The 15816-nt window shown below is 47.2% G+C and overlaps 1 protein-coding gene across 6 annotated transcripts in view; it reads right to left on the bottom strand.

Moving 5' to 3' along the window:
* Nucleotides 1-15816, bottom strand: part of LOC118371615 (microtubule-associated protein 4) — a 122747-nt gene that overhangs the window by 12215 nt on the left and 94716 nt on the right. For 2 of the 6 annotated variants that reach the window (XM_052504622.1, XM_035757165.2), the window contains exons 7-11: nt 13365-14293; nt 12715-12975; nt 7881-8064; nt 7596-7658; nt 6328-6820 (exon numbers count right to left, since the gene is read on the bottom strand). In XM_052504622.1, coding sequence (XP_052360582.1) covers nt 6462-6820; nt 7596-7658; nt 7881-8064; nt 12715-12975; nt 13365-14293 — 1796 coding nt within the window. In that variant the 3' untranslated portion in view covers nt 6328-6461. Of the gene's footprint in view, nt 1-2018; nt 2132-2390; nt 2473-3653; nt 3659-6318; nt 6821-7595; nt 7659-7880; nt 8065-12714; nt 12976-13364; nt 14294-15816 lie in introns of those variants that run through there. The other 4 variants (XM_052504627.1, XM_052504618.1, XM_035757157.2 and 1 more) reach the window with 4 other exon arrangements.

The following is a 15816-nucleotide window of genomic DNA, read 5'->3' on the forward strand; positions in this document are numbered from 1 at the left end:
AGAGAGATTCCTGGGGGAGGTCCTGGAGGCACTGTCTGAGCCGGTAAAGTGGGTGTTTGAGCAGTCAAAGGGGGAGGGACCACCAATGTTTCCCCCACTGCAGGTGACGGCAGAGACTGGGGACTGGCAAGGGGGTATGGAGGACTTGTTGGACTTTAACACTCTGAGCCTGGGGGAGTTTGAGGGGGTGGAAGGTAAAGCCCTCTACAACCTCTGCATTAAGGTAAGGAACATTAGGAGCCCAACAGTGTGAAGGCACATCAGTGGCAGGGGGTATGTGGGGTGGAGAGTATGGTGGGTCCCCAGTGCCAAAGAGGTCAGGGATCTCCAGTGGAGGGTTCTACATGGAGCCATGGCCACTAACAGCTGGTTGGCACGGGTCAACCCAGGAGTCGGACAGGGGTGTACTTTCTGTGTCATGAGTGAAATTGTGCATCATGTGTTTTCTGTGTGCACCAAGTTAATGCAATTAATGTCTCTGTTGGAATGTCTGTCTGAGAGGTTGGGAGTGGAGTTTACTGTCAGGATGTTTATAATGGTGTAGAGGTATTTGAACAAGGAAAAGGCCAAATGTGTGTTGTTGAATGTTCTGTTTGCTCAGGCAAAGTTAGTTATTTGGCTAACAAAGAGGAACAGGGTCAAAGGTGGGGGGATAACAGACCCTTTACTATTATTTAATGGGATGGTCTCTGTGCGCCTTAGGGTGGAATTTGAGTTCTATGAAATTGGCGATGTTTCATGAGATATGGTGTGTTGGGGAGGCCGTCTGTATAGCTGGAGAATATGTTTCAGGAGATATGGTGTGTTGGGGAGGCCGTCTGTATAGCTGGGGAAGATGTTTCAGGAGATATGGTGTGTTGGGGAGGCCGTCTGTATAGCTGGGGAAGATGTTTCAGGAGATATGGTGTGTTGGGGAGGCCGTCTGTATAGCTGGGGAAGATGTTTCAGGAGATATGGTGTGTTGGGGAGGCCGTCTGTATAGCTGGGGAAGATGTTTCAGGAGATATGGTGTGTTGGGGAGGCCGTCTGTATAGCTGGGGAAGATGTTTCAGGAGATATGGTGTGTTGGGGAGGCCGTCTGTATAGCTGGGGAAGATGGGTTGGATATATGGTGTGTTGGGGAGGCCGTCTGTATAGCTGGGGAAGATGGGTTGGATATATGGTGTGTTGGGGAGGCCGTCTGTATAGCTGGGGAAGATGGGTTGGATATATGGTGTGTTGGGGAGGCCGTCTGAATAGCTGGGGAAGATGGGTTGGATATATGGTGTGTTGGGGAGGCCGTCTGTATAGCTGGGGAAGATGGGTTGGATATATGGTGTGTTGGGGAGGCCGTCTGTATAGCTGGGGAAGATGGGTTGGATATATGGTGTGTTGGGGAGGCCGTCTGTATAGCTGGGGAAGATGGGTTGGATATATGGTGTGTTGGGGAGGTCGTCTGTATAGCTGGGGAAGATGGGTTGGATATATGGTGTGTTGGGGAGGTCGTCTGTATAGCTGGGGAAGATGGGTTGGATATATGGTGTGTTGGGGAGGCCGTCTGTATAGCTGGGGAAGATGGGTTGGATATATGGTGTGTTGGGGAGGCCGTCTGTATAGCTGGGGAAGATGGGTTGGATATATGGTGTGTTGGGGAGGCCGTCTGTATAGCTGGGGAAGATGGGTTGGATATATGGTGTGTTGGGGAGGCCGTCTGTATAGCTGGGGAAGATGGGTTGGATATATGGTGTGCTGGGGAGGCCGTCTGTATAGCTGGGGAAGATGGGTTGGATATATGGTGTGTTGGGGAGGCCGTCTGTATAGCTGGGGAAGATGGGTTGGATATATGGTGTGTTGGGGAGGCCGTCTGAATAGCTGTTGTTTTCTGGACTATACCATTTGACACAGGCTGAACATCTGATCTGATGCACCAGATGTAAAAGACTACACTGGGGACAGGTGTCTGACAGTAAACTGTCAGTGTGAAAGTAGGAGTATAAAGCAGTCACTCAGTGTGAGGGTCCTTTGTCCAGTGACCTCACCTTGATGTTGCCCCCGCCGGGCTCGTGACAGAGGTTGTCCATTGAGCCCACTTTGGACTTAGCCTGATCCTTGTTGTTCACTTTCTGGGACTCGATCTTCACATCGCCTCCCCCTACAGGACACACACAGTCAATGGGACAGCATAGACAATACACACTGCACAGGTCCGCAGAACAGAGATCAGTTGTTGTTCTGCTTAATCATTATAATCATCTTTGGTCGTCACATTTGAATGGTCCTTAATAACATCTTGAGCATATAATGACAGTAACGTGCTCTGGTCAATAAAACACACAGAAACATACACAACACATGCATTACAGTGTACATTCAGTATGGCAACTCTACAGGTCTACCAAGGGGGCCTTTACCAGGCTTGTGTTTGATGTTGGCCTTGGAGCCACACTTCGATGTCACTTTGCTTAGATCCACCTTCTTGTTGAGTATCTGTACCTGCAAATATACATTAGACCCAGTTACACACACAGAAGAGGAAATTAATGACCACCCGTCAAAGATCCATGACGGCCATCTTCTTCGCCATGCAGTTGAACCTATTCAGCTTTATCATTAGCCATCTGTTCTTGGGAAAACTCATGTACTCATGTGTCCACCGCATACAGTAGCAGCACGAGCACAACCAATCAACGGAGGAAGTCTGCATAGAGAGCCAATCAGAGTTGAGTGTCTGGGCAGGTCAGTGGTTAGACAGGTAAGGGTGGTATTTGATTGGTGTTGAGTGAGTTAGAAACAGCGGCAGGTAGAGTCTAAGCCAGTGTTTTACAACTCCAGTGTTTCCCAACTGTAGCCCCGGAAAAGCTTGTCAACTAATCATCAAGCCCTCAATGAGTTAAATCAGGTGAGTTTATCTGGGGCTACAACAAAAATGTGTGATGTTGGAGGGACTGGAGTTGGGAAACACTGGTCTAAGCCATGGACAGTAGCAGGTACTCCGGAGGAGGGTTAGCTAGAGACACCATGCTGTCCAAAAACCACATCATACAACAGCCTCTTATTGCCAAGGTCCCCCCCCCCCCAAAAAACGGTGAATAAGAGTGACGTCTTAAAAGCGTTCGGTGGTGTCATTCGGCAGGAGCGATGCTTTCAGGCAATGACTGTGCCAGTGCCAAAAGGGGTGCAGCACTGTAGCATTTCCTAGACTAAAACCAAATTTGTCAATGATAGAACCGTGACTCAGACATTTTGAGGTCTGCAGAAGTTTTTTTTTTTTGTATGAGTGATGTTCAGCCTGTTCCAGTGGAGTCTTCAGAAGATAACCCCCCCCGCCACGAGCTCTTTAGTGGTCATGACGTGCGGTCGGCCGTGTAGGGTTGGGGGCCATTCAAGCTAAGCCGCAGTCCGGTACTAACCTTCCCTCCACCAGGAACATGCTTGATATTGTCCTTGGAACCCAAGCGTGAGGTGACGTGGCTGAAGTCCAGCTTTTTGGAGACTATCTGAACCTACAAAGCATAGAGCAGGCAGAGAGGAAGAGTAGATTCACTGTGGGGGTTAGAGGGAGGGTCGGGTGGGGGCGAGCTGTGACGAGGAAGGATGAGAGGAGCGCAGAAGCATCTAGAGGCCACACACACAGACGTCTATTGACACACGCATGCGGGGTCCCACATCCACACCTGCCCTTTGAAGATGCTCAATTGCTACGGTATTAAAATAGATGATTGAAACAGGCATGCGAATGTATTATCACGGTGATTGTTTCACCTGTAATGTATTGTATGTTGGTGCTAACGTGTGTTGTTACAGTGATAATTACTATAACTGTGTCTGACTGCCTGAATTGTGATATTGCTATGCATACTGTATGCCCTTTTAATGGGCTTAAGTGAATGGCTGAAGTGAATGTCTCCGTTTAAAATTCGCTTTGGTGATATCCTGCCATATTGACACATTCATACTTGTTGGCACATAGACGGACAATCGCACAGTGACAACATGACATTGGTACCATGAACCCATGAACCCAGTAGTTAGATTTAGACAGGAGAATTACTACATTTCATACAGACATCTTAGTTAGAAATCACTGCTGACAGTTAAGCAAAGGAACCACACACAACCACACAGATAAACAGATACTAGGCTGTAGCAGGCTTAAGCTCAGATCCTTGACAGCCATAGGAGTCCTCTGGGTATCATTATGTTGTGGCAATTAGGGGGATGGAGAGCTTTAGTGGAGGGTGTGACAGAGCAGAACTCAGGAAGTCTCTCCGTCCGGATCCTCCGTCTACAGTGCAGACATACGCTTCTGTACAATGACTTATCACAGCTCTCCAGCCCCTACTTTGCCACAGGGTAGGCCAACTTTAATACTTTGCTTTAGGTTCAGGACCATTTTAAAACCAGGGATATACAGTATTCGTATTGCTGTCAAGCAACATTGTAGCCTTGCGTTACTGTATGAAGTCTTGTGAGGAGAGAGATTGTAGCAAGGCAGTGTGTTAGTATGCTTAGCGCTCTACCACGGACGAGTGCCTCCCCTCCGAGGGTATGCCACCTGATCTGGTATCTCATTGACCGTTCTTCCATGTCTACTGTAAACAGTAACCTAACCAAATGTTTTTGAGGTGAAACCTAAGACGCAACATGAATCAGAAGGATTGTATTTCAAACGCATGATTATTCTTCGGGTGTGGTCCGCCTCCACAAAACCTCACGTTGATGTTGGTAACTCCAGAACTGTCTGGCTGTAAAGACATAGTCACCGGTGCGCACCAGTATGGTGTCGGTTGGTCGGTGAGTCCGTCACCTAAACATCTGCTTTAGACAGCTGTCCGTCAGTCAGTCCATGCAGTGAATGAGGGATAACCAGAGATGAGTGAGTGTTTGTGAACAATGAAATATGGCAATAAAAAAAACTGCAAAAACCACAATATTTTAACCTACAAAACAGAGGTCGGAGAGATGAACAGCTTGGAGGAAATGTATCTCACTTAAGAAGACAATTACAAGAGGATCGAGAGACAAAGAATGAGAGAGAAAGGGGAAGAGACGAAAGAGAGAGGTTGACAGAGAAAGAGCGGGTGAGAGACAACACAATGAGACATATACAAAGAGAGAGACAGAAAGTGAGAGTAGTAAACAGAGAGTGAGGAAGAGAGATATTATTTATTTATATTATAGAGAGATATATTTGAAGAGATAAGGGGTAGATATGGGGGGGGTGAACTCACTTTGGCCTCGCTGGTCTCTTTGGAGGAGGAGCCTTTGGCCAGGGCGTCGCTCCTGCCAGAGACCTGGGGAGACAAGCCCCACCCTGGGTCAATACAACACACAGGACACAGGAGTCCGCAGAACTACCTCCTCTATTCTGATGCTGTATCCAAAGCAGCAGGGCTCCGTTTATTTCAGAGAACAAAGAAAATCTGCATTTTCTTTGACATGCAGTTTGGGGTCCATCGCTCAACATGTGGCACCATATGTCTTTCAACGTTGTTATAGGTCATTCCAACGTTGGACTTGGTTATTTCACCATGTTGACACTTGACAGTAGAAGTGAAGGCATAGTGTATCTGGCTAAAAAGCGTGTTAGGAGGACTTCTAATGTATAAGGGATCTCAGCCAGGGAAAAGGATGTGAGAGGTAAAGTAGTGTATAGGTGGATGTAGAGAATGGGGTGAGATGTCAGCATGAGTGCAAGATGGTGAATTGAATCAAATGGAGATTTATGGAGGAAGTCACTGAGTTAACTGAAGTTAACTGGGAACTATTTTGGATCGCAAAGGGTAAAATATGAGACAAGCTGGGACCAGTTGTCTGGGAGAAGAAACTAGGAGGGGTTGTTAACAGGGAAAGCTCTGCTACGGGATGTGGCATTAGGAGAAGTGCACTATGGAAAATTCTGTCTTAGCTGGGGCTTCAACTACTGAACATAACCTGTCTGAGGGTGGCAAAACCATTATTAGACCAGGGGTGTCAAACTCATTTTGCCCCGGGGGCAACATTCAGTCTTCAATGAGATCTGGAGTCCCGCACTGAAAATTGGTTGTATTTCCTTGCCGCCAGAATTTGCAAAAAATAGTCCTCTATCCATCGTTTTTGATTTTCCGATGCTCCCTGACAGTCATTTGGGTGATTATTAGCTAGTTACAGTCAAGAAACTGTATGAATGTAGGTCCATTCTTATTTCTACACAGTTTCCATTGCATTTTAAAGTATATTTAATAATTTTAAAGTATTCAAGTTCATTCCCCCCCAAAATAATTTGTTCTGTTAATTGATGTTTTACTCAAACCACCCAAGGACTGGACAGGACCCCCGGGACATATGTTTGAGACCCCTGCATTAGACTGAACACTACAGAGCCCTACACAAAATCATACTGGCAATGTCTGTAAAACAAGCCCATCTGTGAAACAATATCTATTTGACTAATATAATGACTAATGTATAAAACACAACCTGGCCAATAAGCCTTGGAAATATTAAAGCTTGTAGCCGCATAAATGATACGGGTATCTGCATCTACCACTGATGCACGACCCCTTACCTTCCCCTCCGGGCTGGTACTTCATGTTGTCCGTGGAGCCGATCTTGGAGCGCACATTGCGAATGTCTGGTGTGGGGGCTGTGCCTGGGCGGGAGGTGGTACGCGTGGCGTTGGCACTGCCCGTGGTGGTGGGGGTGGGGCGGGGGACGCGGGGCACAGCCGGCTTCTTCTCTGATACTGTGGAGGAGGAGGAGGGGGCAGGTTTGGTGGTGGAGGGGCGGACACGGGGGGTGGCGCTGGTGGTGCTAGCTATAGAGCTGCGGGTGGTGCTGGTCCGGGGCCGGGTGGAGTCTGCTAGAATGGAGGGAGGAGGAGGAGAAAAGAGGACAATCAACAACCAGGTAATGAAGCCGTTTAGATGCTAAAATACTTCAACTCAGTTCAGAGAAATTATATAGACCTGCTCTCTTCGCTACTCTTACTATTCTGTGATTAAGATCAGGTGATGGTTAATATGCTATTAGCAACAATTTGAAAAACCTTTTTGGGAACATACATCAGGCAGGTATCCTTTCTGCTCTGTAGCAACATAAACCCCAGTATGCACTGCAACGTTTATTATCCCACTTCCCAAATGTCTAACGGACATCACGTGATGAACTAAATGTACCCTGCCGAGGACTTAAGTCTTAGATCCGTCCAATCCGTCCTGAAAGAGTCTTATTTCTGAGCAGAAAGACATGCTCGGATCAGAAAATCATCCCCTCTTTATGCGTATAGTAACGGGCTTCTGCCTGCGTTGCTGGTTATGCAACGTTGAGACGTAGTGGCAGTGTCAGCAGCTCATGTCAACAGCAGGGGAGTGTAATCCTCAGAGTGTGCTGTGTTGAGCTTTTTACACTCTGCTGTTTTCTTCTCTCTCGACGACTTCACCACCTCTTTGTCCCGGTCTACATGCTTCATCTGTGTGTTCCTGCATGATACTGTCACTCTTCATTTCCTGTCTCTCTCTGCCCCCAATCCCTCAACTGGTGTTACAGTAATGTGGCTGACTGAAGGACTAGCGCTGGAGGAGATAAGAGAGAGGGGGGGGTCGGGCGAAGAGGAGAGAGGAGGAGTGTTTCTGTACCTGTTGTTGACTTCAGAGTGCTTGGCTTCTTGTCCTCCCCTGGCTTGCTGTCAGTCTTTGATGCTGAGAGGCAGAACAGAAGAGATCAGAGTTCAACCTGTTGCTCCCTGTTATTGTCTTGTCAAAGTTTGTTTGGCAAAGCAGTGGAGTCATGTTGTGGAATACAGAAACAGTTTGGTACTCTGCTGGCTAGACACCTTGAATCCCCAAAACAATAGGTCATGGTGTGTGTGTGTTTGTGTGTACGCGTGTTCAAAAATGTGTAAGTGTAGCATAGCGACTCACCCTGAGGGCGTCTGGTTGCAGGTGCGCTGACGGAAGTGCGGGATGCGAGGGGCGTGCGGGTCGCCGTGGCTGGTTTACTGGTTGCCGTGGTTGCCGTGGTGGCAGTGCCGTTTTTGGGGGCAGCAATTCGAGCCGTGGAGGCGGCGGTGGCCTTTGGCACTAGAGGACGCCTCTCTGTGGTCGTCTGGAGGGAGAGACAGACAGGGAATGGGAGACGTTTGGTAAACAGATACATAAGGGAGAGAAGGATGGAGCTGCACTATTCAGTTACAAATAATGGCGTAATGGAGTTTAATAACAAATAAAAGGTTGAATGTACACCATATAGCGCTCTCATAAACTGAAGCTGTGGCAAAGAGCCTCTTTGTTGCGTAATGTTATATTTATAAAACCACTTGCCTATCTAGTATTCGATGTACAACAAAAACATCAGCAAATCCTCATAGAGTAATTGCTATCATATCTCTCTCATTGCCATCTGGCTAGCCTGTACTGAATCCTCTGCTATCATATCTCTCTCATTGCCATCTGGCGAGCCTGTACTGAATCCTCTGCTATCATATCTCTCTCATTGCCATCTGGCTAGCCTGTACTGAATCCTCTGCTATCATATCTCTCTCATTGCCATCTGGCTAGCCTGTACTGAATCCTCTGCTATCATATCTCTCTCATTGCCATCTGGCTAGCCTGTACTGAATCCTCTGCTATCATATCTCTCTCATTGCCATCTGGATAGCCTGTACTGAATCCTCTGCTATCATATCTCATTCATTGCCATCTGGCTAGCCTGTACTGAATCCTCTGCTATCATATCTCTCTCATTGCCATCTGGCTAGCCTGTAGAATCCTCTGTGCCATCTGGCGAGCCTGTACTGAATCCTCTGCTATCATATCTCTCTCATTGCCATCTGGCTAGCCTGTACATCCTCTGCTATCATATCTCTCTCATTGCCATCTGGATAGCCTGTACTGAATCCTCTGCTATCATATCTCATTCATTGCCATCTGGCTAGCCTGTACTGAATCCTCTGCTATCATATCTCTCTCATTGCCATCTGGCTAGCCTGTACTGAATCCTCTGCTATCATATCTCTCTCATTGCCATCTGGCGAGCCTGTACTGAATCCTCTGCTATCATATCTCTCTCATTGCCATCTGGCTAGCCTGTACTGAATCCTCTGCTATCATATCTCTCTCATTGCCATCTGGCTAGCCTGTACTGAATCCTCTGCTATCATATCTCTCTCATTGCCATCTGGCTAGCCTGTACTGAATCCTCTGCTATCATATCTCTCTCATTGCCATCTGGATAGCCTGTACTGAATCCTCTGCTATCATATCTCATTCATTGCCATCTGGCTAGCCTGTACTGAATCCTCTGCTGCCATCTGGCTAGCCTGTACTGAATCCTCTGCTATCATATCTCTCTCATTGCCATCTGGCGAGCCTGTACTGAATCCTCTGCTATCATATCTCTCTCATTGCCAACTGGCTAGCCTGTACTGAATCCTCTGCTATCATATCTCTCTCATTGCCATCTGGCGAGCCTGTACTGAATCCTCTGCTATCATATCTCTCTCATTGCCATCTGGCTAGCCTGTACTGAATCCTCTGCTATCATATCTCTCTCATTGCCATCTGGCTAGCCTGTACTGAATCCTCTGCTATCATATCTCTCTCAAACATCTGGCGAGCCTGTACTGAATCCTCTGCTATCATATCTCTCTCATTGCCATCTGGCTAGCCTGTACTGAATCCTCTGCTATCATATCTCTCTCATTGCCATCTGGCTAGCCTGTACTGAATCCTCTGCTATCATATCTCTCTCATTGCCATCTGGCGAGCCTGTACTGAATCCTCTGCTATCATATCTCTCTCATTGCCATCTGGCTAGCCTGTACTGAATCCTCTGCTATCATATCTCTCTCATTGCCATCTGGCTAGCCTGTACTGAATCCTCTGCTATCATATCTCTCTCATTGCCATCTGGCTAGCCTGTACTGAATCCTCTGCTATCATATCTCTCTCATTGCCATCTGGCTAGCCTGTACTGAATCCTCTGCTATCATATCTCTCTCATTGCCATCTGGCTAGCCTGTACTGAATCCTCTGCTATCATATCTCTCTCATTGCCATCTGGCTAGCCTGTACTGAATCCGCTGCTATCATATCCATGCCGGACATTCAAGGGCCAGGCTCCATGGTGTCTAAAAGTGTTCCCTCAAAGCACTGCTCTATAGGGCATTTTCACAACAGAGTGGGCACGCTAGATTGCCTCAGATTGTGTTGTTTAGCCAAAAAAAGAGGAGTAATTTAATTTACAAGCGATAATGTCACTGCCTGTAGTAAAACAGGCAACCACTAGAGGGCAATGGCAGATCATTCCTGCCTGGAGTGTGTATGGAACTCCAAGTTCACACTAACAACTATGGGCCATCACATACACTGAGTATAGATCACATTAGGAACACCTTTCTAATATTGAGTTGCATCCCCTATTTTGCCGTCAGAACAGCAGCAGGGTAGCCGAGTGGTTAGAGCATTGGACTAGTAACCGAAAGGTTGCAAGTTCAAATCCCCTAGCTGACAAGGTACAAATCTGTAGTTCAGCCCCTGAACAGGCAGTTAACCCACAGTTCATAGACAGTCATTGAAAATAAGAATTTGTTCTTAACTGACTTGCCTGTTTAAATAAAGGTAAAATAAAATAAAAAATTCATTGGGGCTTGGACTCCAGAAAGTGCCGAAAGCGTTCCACAGGGATGCCGGCCCATGTTGACACCAATGCTTCCCATAGTTGTGTCAAGGAAACTGTTGAGCATGGAAAACCCAGCAGCGTTACAGTTCTTGACACAAACCGGTGCGCCTGGCACCTACTACCCATACCCCGGTCAAAGGCACTTCAATATTTTGTGTTGCATTCACCCTTTTGAATCACCCATGTCTCAATTGGCTCAAGGCTTAAAAATCCTTATTTCACCCGTTACCTCCCATTCATCTAAACTGATTGAAGTGGATTTAACAAATGACATCAATAAGGGATCATAGCTTCACCTGGTCAGTCTATGTTATGGAAAGAGCAGGTGTTCTTAATGTTTTGTATACTCAGTGTACAACATTATCATACATACGGGGCTGGTGATAGTCCAGACCTTTTTCCAACCAACCAGTAACACACCTGATTAATTGAACTAACCAAAGTCAACTAATGTTACTTCACAGGCCCACTTATATACAGTGTATGGCAAGATCTGGCTCTGAATCAACACCAGATATAACCTCAAGAGTGTGCAGTTCAGATTAGCATTATCAAACGACGGCTCCAGCCAATCTTGTCCAGGAAGCATGTGTTGCATCGGAACTTGAAGGCAACAACGAGCACGCGCCAGAATCCTCAAGCAGGTACACTGTTGATAGGTCTCAACATGGTGTGTGTTGCCTTGGCGCTGATGTAAGTATTGTACTAGGAACCAGGGATATAACGAGAATGCCAATGCACTGGGTGTCTGATTTCCCCATGCATAGATACACCGCCCGAGGGAGGCTTTGCATGGAAAACAGCTTGGATTTCCGCGCCGTCTCCTCATTCATTCCCCCTCTCATTCAAACGTGTCTTGCGATCTCTCGAGTCGCCCGCTCTTTTGACCTAGACTGTATTACTGTACTCCAATATTAAACAGCAGTGTAATATGTAGTTATTGGCTAGAATGTCAGCCCTGAGATTGGAAGGTTGGGAGTGCCATCCTGGGCCGAGACATACCAAGGGACTGTACAAATGGGACCTGATCCATCACTGCTTAGCACTAAGATAGATATGGGGTAAGGCTCTGCGATAGACTAGCGTCCTCTCCAGGGGGTGTACTTGCACATCAAGCTGCCTTCCGCTACAGAAACAGGAGATGGGCTCCAAGACCCGTGCAAGGCTACTTAATATGTAATTAAAGGCAAATACACCTGCAGGATAGAGAAGTGGCGGTACATCACCTTCAGCACTGGCGGCTGAAGGTGAGAGACTTAGGTGTGGTGAGGGAAGCCTTGAGCGACTGATGCTTGGCCCTGGGTCTCTCTAGTAATTGCCAAGGGAGGAGTGATGAATGCTGGCTGCACCTCCTCTGGCCCCCTACCCTCCAGCCCGACCTTCCCTCTATTTTTTTTTTTTTTTTTAATTTAAAAACAAAATCTGTTATTTGCAGCAACGACCTGGGGAATAGTTACAGGGGAGAGGAGGGGGGATGAATGAGCCAATTGTAAACTGGGGATTATTAGGTGTCCGTGATGGTTTGAGGGCCAGAGTGGGAATTTAGCCAGGACACCGGGGTTAACACCTCTACTCTTACGATAAGTGCCTTGGGATCTTTAATGAACTCAGAGAGTCAGGACAGCCGTTTAACGTCCCATCCGAAAGACGGCACCCTACACAGGGCGATGTCCCTAATCACTGCCCTGGGGCATGATTGAACCCTCTATGAACCCTGCACTGAGTAATCCTGCCACTCAGCACCTGGGACACACTAGGGCTTACTAGGAGACATGTTTCGAAGGTGGATACATTACAGGCAGATTAGGCTCCGAGCAACACCACTGCAGTCAGACAGAGCCTTTGTCTATAGCTCCTGTGGAAATTAACATAGTAGCTGAACTAACACTTATGCTAAACAGAACTGAACCGGCTCCTTCTTCTGATCAGCAAGATGATGTATAGGAGGTTGAAAGAAATGCCATGGGAGAAGAAGAAAGTGGTAGGTACTTCTCCCGACACAGAGACACCACACAGGGTTGGCTATGGAGGTGGAGGGGACTGCGGCTGTCCCTAAAGCAGGACAGGGCCACTCACCTTGGGCTTGACCTCACGTGGCGCAGTGGTGGAGGCGGTGGCTGCGGATGTGGGTCGGCTGACTGTGGACGAAGGCCGCTTGGGGCCAGCAGTGGGGGTAGGGGCCTTGGGCACGGGCGTTTTTTTGTTGAGGAGGGTGGCTGAGGTGGTGGTGGTGGAAGTGGAGGAAGGGGTGGGGCGTTTGGGGGCGGCAGCACCAGCGGATGCTGCCGAGCTCGGCCGCAGCTTAGCGGCGCTCAGTTTGGTTGCCCCGGCGACAGGCTGCGAGATGGAACGCACACCAGACAAATGAAGAGCAAAACAAAGAACAAAGGCGAGAAAGAAAACAACAAAACACAAGATAGTAGCAGCAGGAGAAAGCAGCAGAAGCAGCTTTAATCATAAGAATAGCAACAAATGGAACTGCCAGCTGATCAAAAACAACAACTCAGTAACATCAAGTTCAAATCAGCACTATAACAACGAAGACCAACATCCTTTCCTTGTTCTTCATATTGTTGATTATGACAGATATTACTTCATTCTGTTAACTTCAACAGTCTTATCTCACAACTATACGTGGATTTAAAAGTAGCAGTAGGAAAAGCGTTAGCAGCATGAGTGATGTATGATTTGATAATGTTCCTCTTTAAATCTAGACTGTGACCTACCTTGGTCTTCTTGTCTGGACTGGGCAGGTCCTTGCTTGGTGCGGCACTGCTCCCATTGGTCGAGGGTTTACTTGCAGGTTTTTTGGCCTTATCAGCGGTCTCTGATTTCTTGTCCGTCTTTTTCTCAGGACTTTTCAGCTCTTTTTTCTCCACCTTAACCGGTTTGTTTAATTTCTGAGCCAGCTCTGTTTTCTCTGGCTTCTTATCCTCCTTCTCAACGTTGTCTTTGGGCTTCTCAACATTTTCTGTTTCTTTCTCACCTGTTACTGTTACCTTTCCAACATGATCTGTCTTCTCCTTGTCAGGCTGTGTTTCCATCTTGTCAGGCTGTGTTTCCATCTTGCCAGGCTGTGTTTCCATCTTGTCAGGCTGTGTTTCCATCTTGCCAGGCTGTGTTTCCATCTTGCCAGGCTGTGTTTCCATCTTGCCAGGCTGTGTTTCCATCTTGCCAGGCTGTGTTTCCATCTTGCCAGGCTGTGTTTCCATCTTGCCAGGCTGTGTTTCCATCTTGTCAAATGTGTCCAACTTCACCTCTGTCTCCGGTTTCTCTGGGGTCTTCTCCATTTTTTCAATATTCTGTTCTGTCTCCTCAGGCTTTTCAACCTTGTCCTTCTTCTCTACTTTGTCAGTTTTCTCTACCTTGTCTGTGTTGTCCTTATCCATTTTATCCACCTTCTCTGGTCTTTCTTCTTTGTCTACCTTTTCTGCCGGCTCCAGCTTCTCCGTTTTCTCTGCCTTGTCCATTTGACCCATCTTCTCTCCTTTGTCCAGTGGTCCTGCATACGCCACCTTCACTGACGCCTCAGTCTTCCCAGTCGAATCCTTCTTCTCCACTTTATCGAGCTTATCCAACATGTCAAATTGGTCCAACTTCTCAAAGTGGTCCATCGTCTCCTCTTTCTCTGGTTTGTCCATCTTCTCTGATTTGACTGAGAGAGAGAGAGAGAGAGAGAGAGAGAGAGAGAGAAAGCAAAGAACATATTTTAGAATCATACCAATCATGTGAATGACATGATCATTAATACAAAGAACCAAATGCCTTGCTGACCTCAAGTACCTCCACACACAGGCCAGCGAACAAACCAGATGACATTAATGTCATTTGAAGTGATTAACCACTATACACACACACACGTACGATATCCTATAGTCCCAAAGTCATGCTCAAAGGCATGCAAAGATCAATCTCTGCTGAAGTTTGAACAAGTGAATCACCTTTGATAATGGAATGAATCAACAGTAGCTCAGGCTGATTACATTTTGGGACACACAGGGAAGGCTGGAGTGGAATTATCCTGTGGGCGAAGCCTGATTTAGAGATGGCCATTGACCCTGGCAATCAACCAACCAGCAGAGCTGAGGAAAAACCATAACTAATGACCATGACCATCTCTCAATACGGTCTACACAGACCGACAGTCAGGCAGACAGAACGACAGTCAGGCAGACAGACCGACAGTCAGGCAGACAGACATTCAGTCAGGCAGACCGACAGTCAGACAGACTGAATTTCAGTCAGGCAGACATATCGACAGTCAGGCAGACAAATGCACACACACACACACACACACACACAATTTATTTTGCATTCCAGAGACATGTATGCATACACCAACATATCTACGCAGATACACATACACCAGCACACAAGATGAACACACACACTCACTTCAATTTCATTTGGAATACATATTGCATTACTACATAGTGCCGCTTTGAACTCATTCCACCAACCCTACTGTATCTTGAAGTGTTTTGAGTAAGGCCAGAACAGACTCCACAGACAAAAAGTGGCAGTAGTTTATAAAGACCCTTTGGTCACCGCAAATGTGTGATGGTGCTTTGCTTGCCTAGTAAAGTATGGTTGTCTAGTAAAATATGGCCATGAGAGTGTGGAAGGCCAGCCTGCCTGTCCTGCCGCATTAGACACTGAGCAGCTGTGGGCTGGACACACAGACATGGCAGCCTGAGGGGTGGACACAGCTAATTCACCATAGCACAGGCACCCAGAGATAGAGATGACAGGCAGCCTATTAGCCTAGACACAAGCTCTGCGGACTTGATACTTTCACTGAGTATAATAATAATCATCATCAAGAGGACAATAGTGACACAGTGTTCTAGCAAAGTGCAGTATGTGAAACACAAAACCCCACCTAATTCACTCCTTTCTCCCGGACATATCCCTGAAGCTCTGCCCCCTCCCATCCCTCTAGCTGGCAGCGCCGCCCCCTCTCCAGAGGCAGCTCATCGTTCACCTCCTCTCTCACTCCTGGGTGCCTCATTAGAGGGCAGGCCATCTGGGGTACTGGCCCGCTCCACACCAGAAGGCCACAGGCCCTTAACCCTAATGTTCCCACAACGCCTCAAGCTCACACTGCAGGAATGATGCTCAGACCCAAATTAGTAACTGACATTAGATGACATGGAAAGGACTAGAAGTATGTGACAC

The sequence above is a fragment of the Oncorhynchus keta genome, chromosome 4 (assembly GCF_023373465.1).
Source record: "Oncorhynchus keta strain PuntledgeMale-10-30-2019 chromosome 4, Oket_V2, whole genome shotgun sequence".
NCBI classification, from domain to species: domain Eukaryota; kingdom Metazoa; phylum Chordata; class Actinopteri; order Salmoniformes; family Salmonidae; genus Oncorhynchus; species Oncorhynchus keta.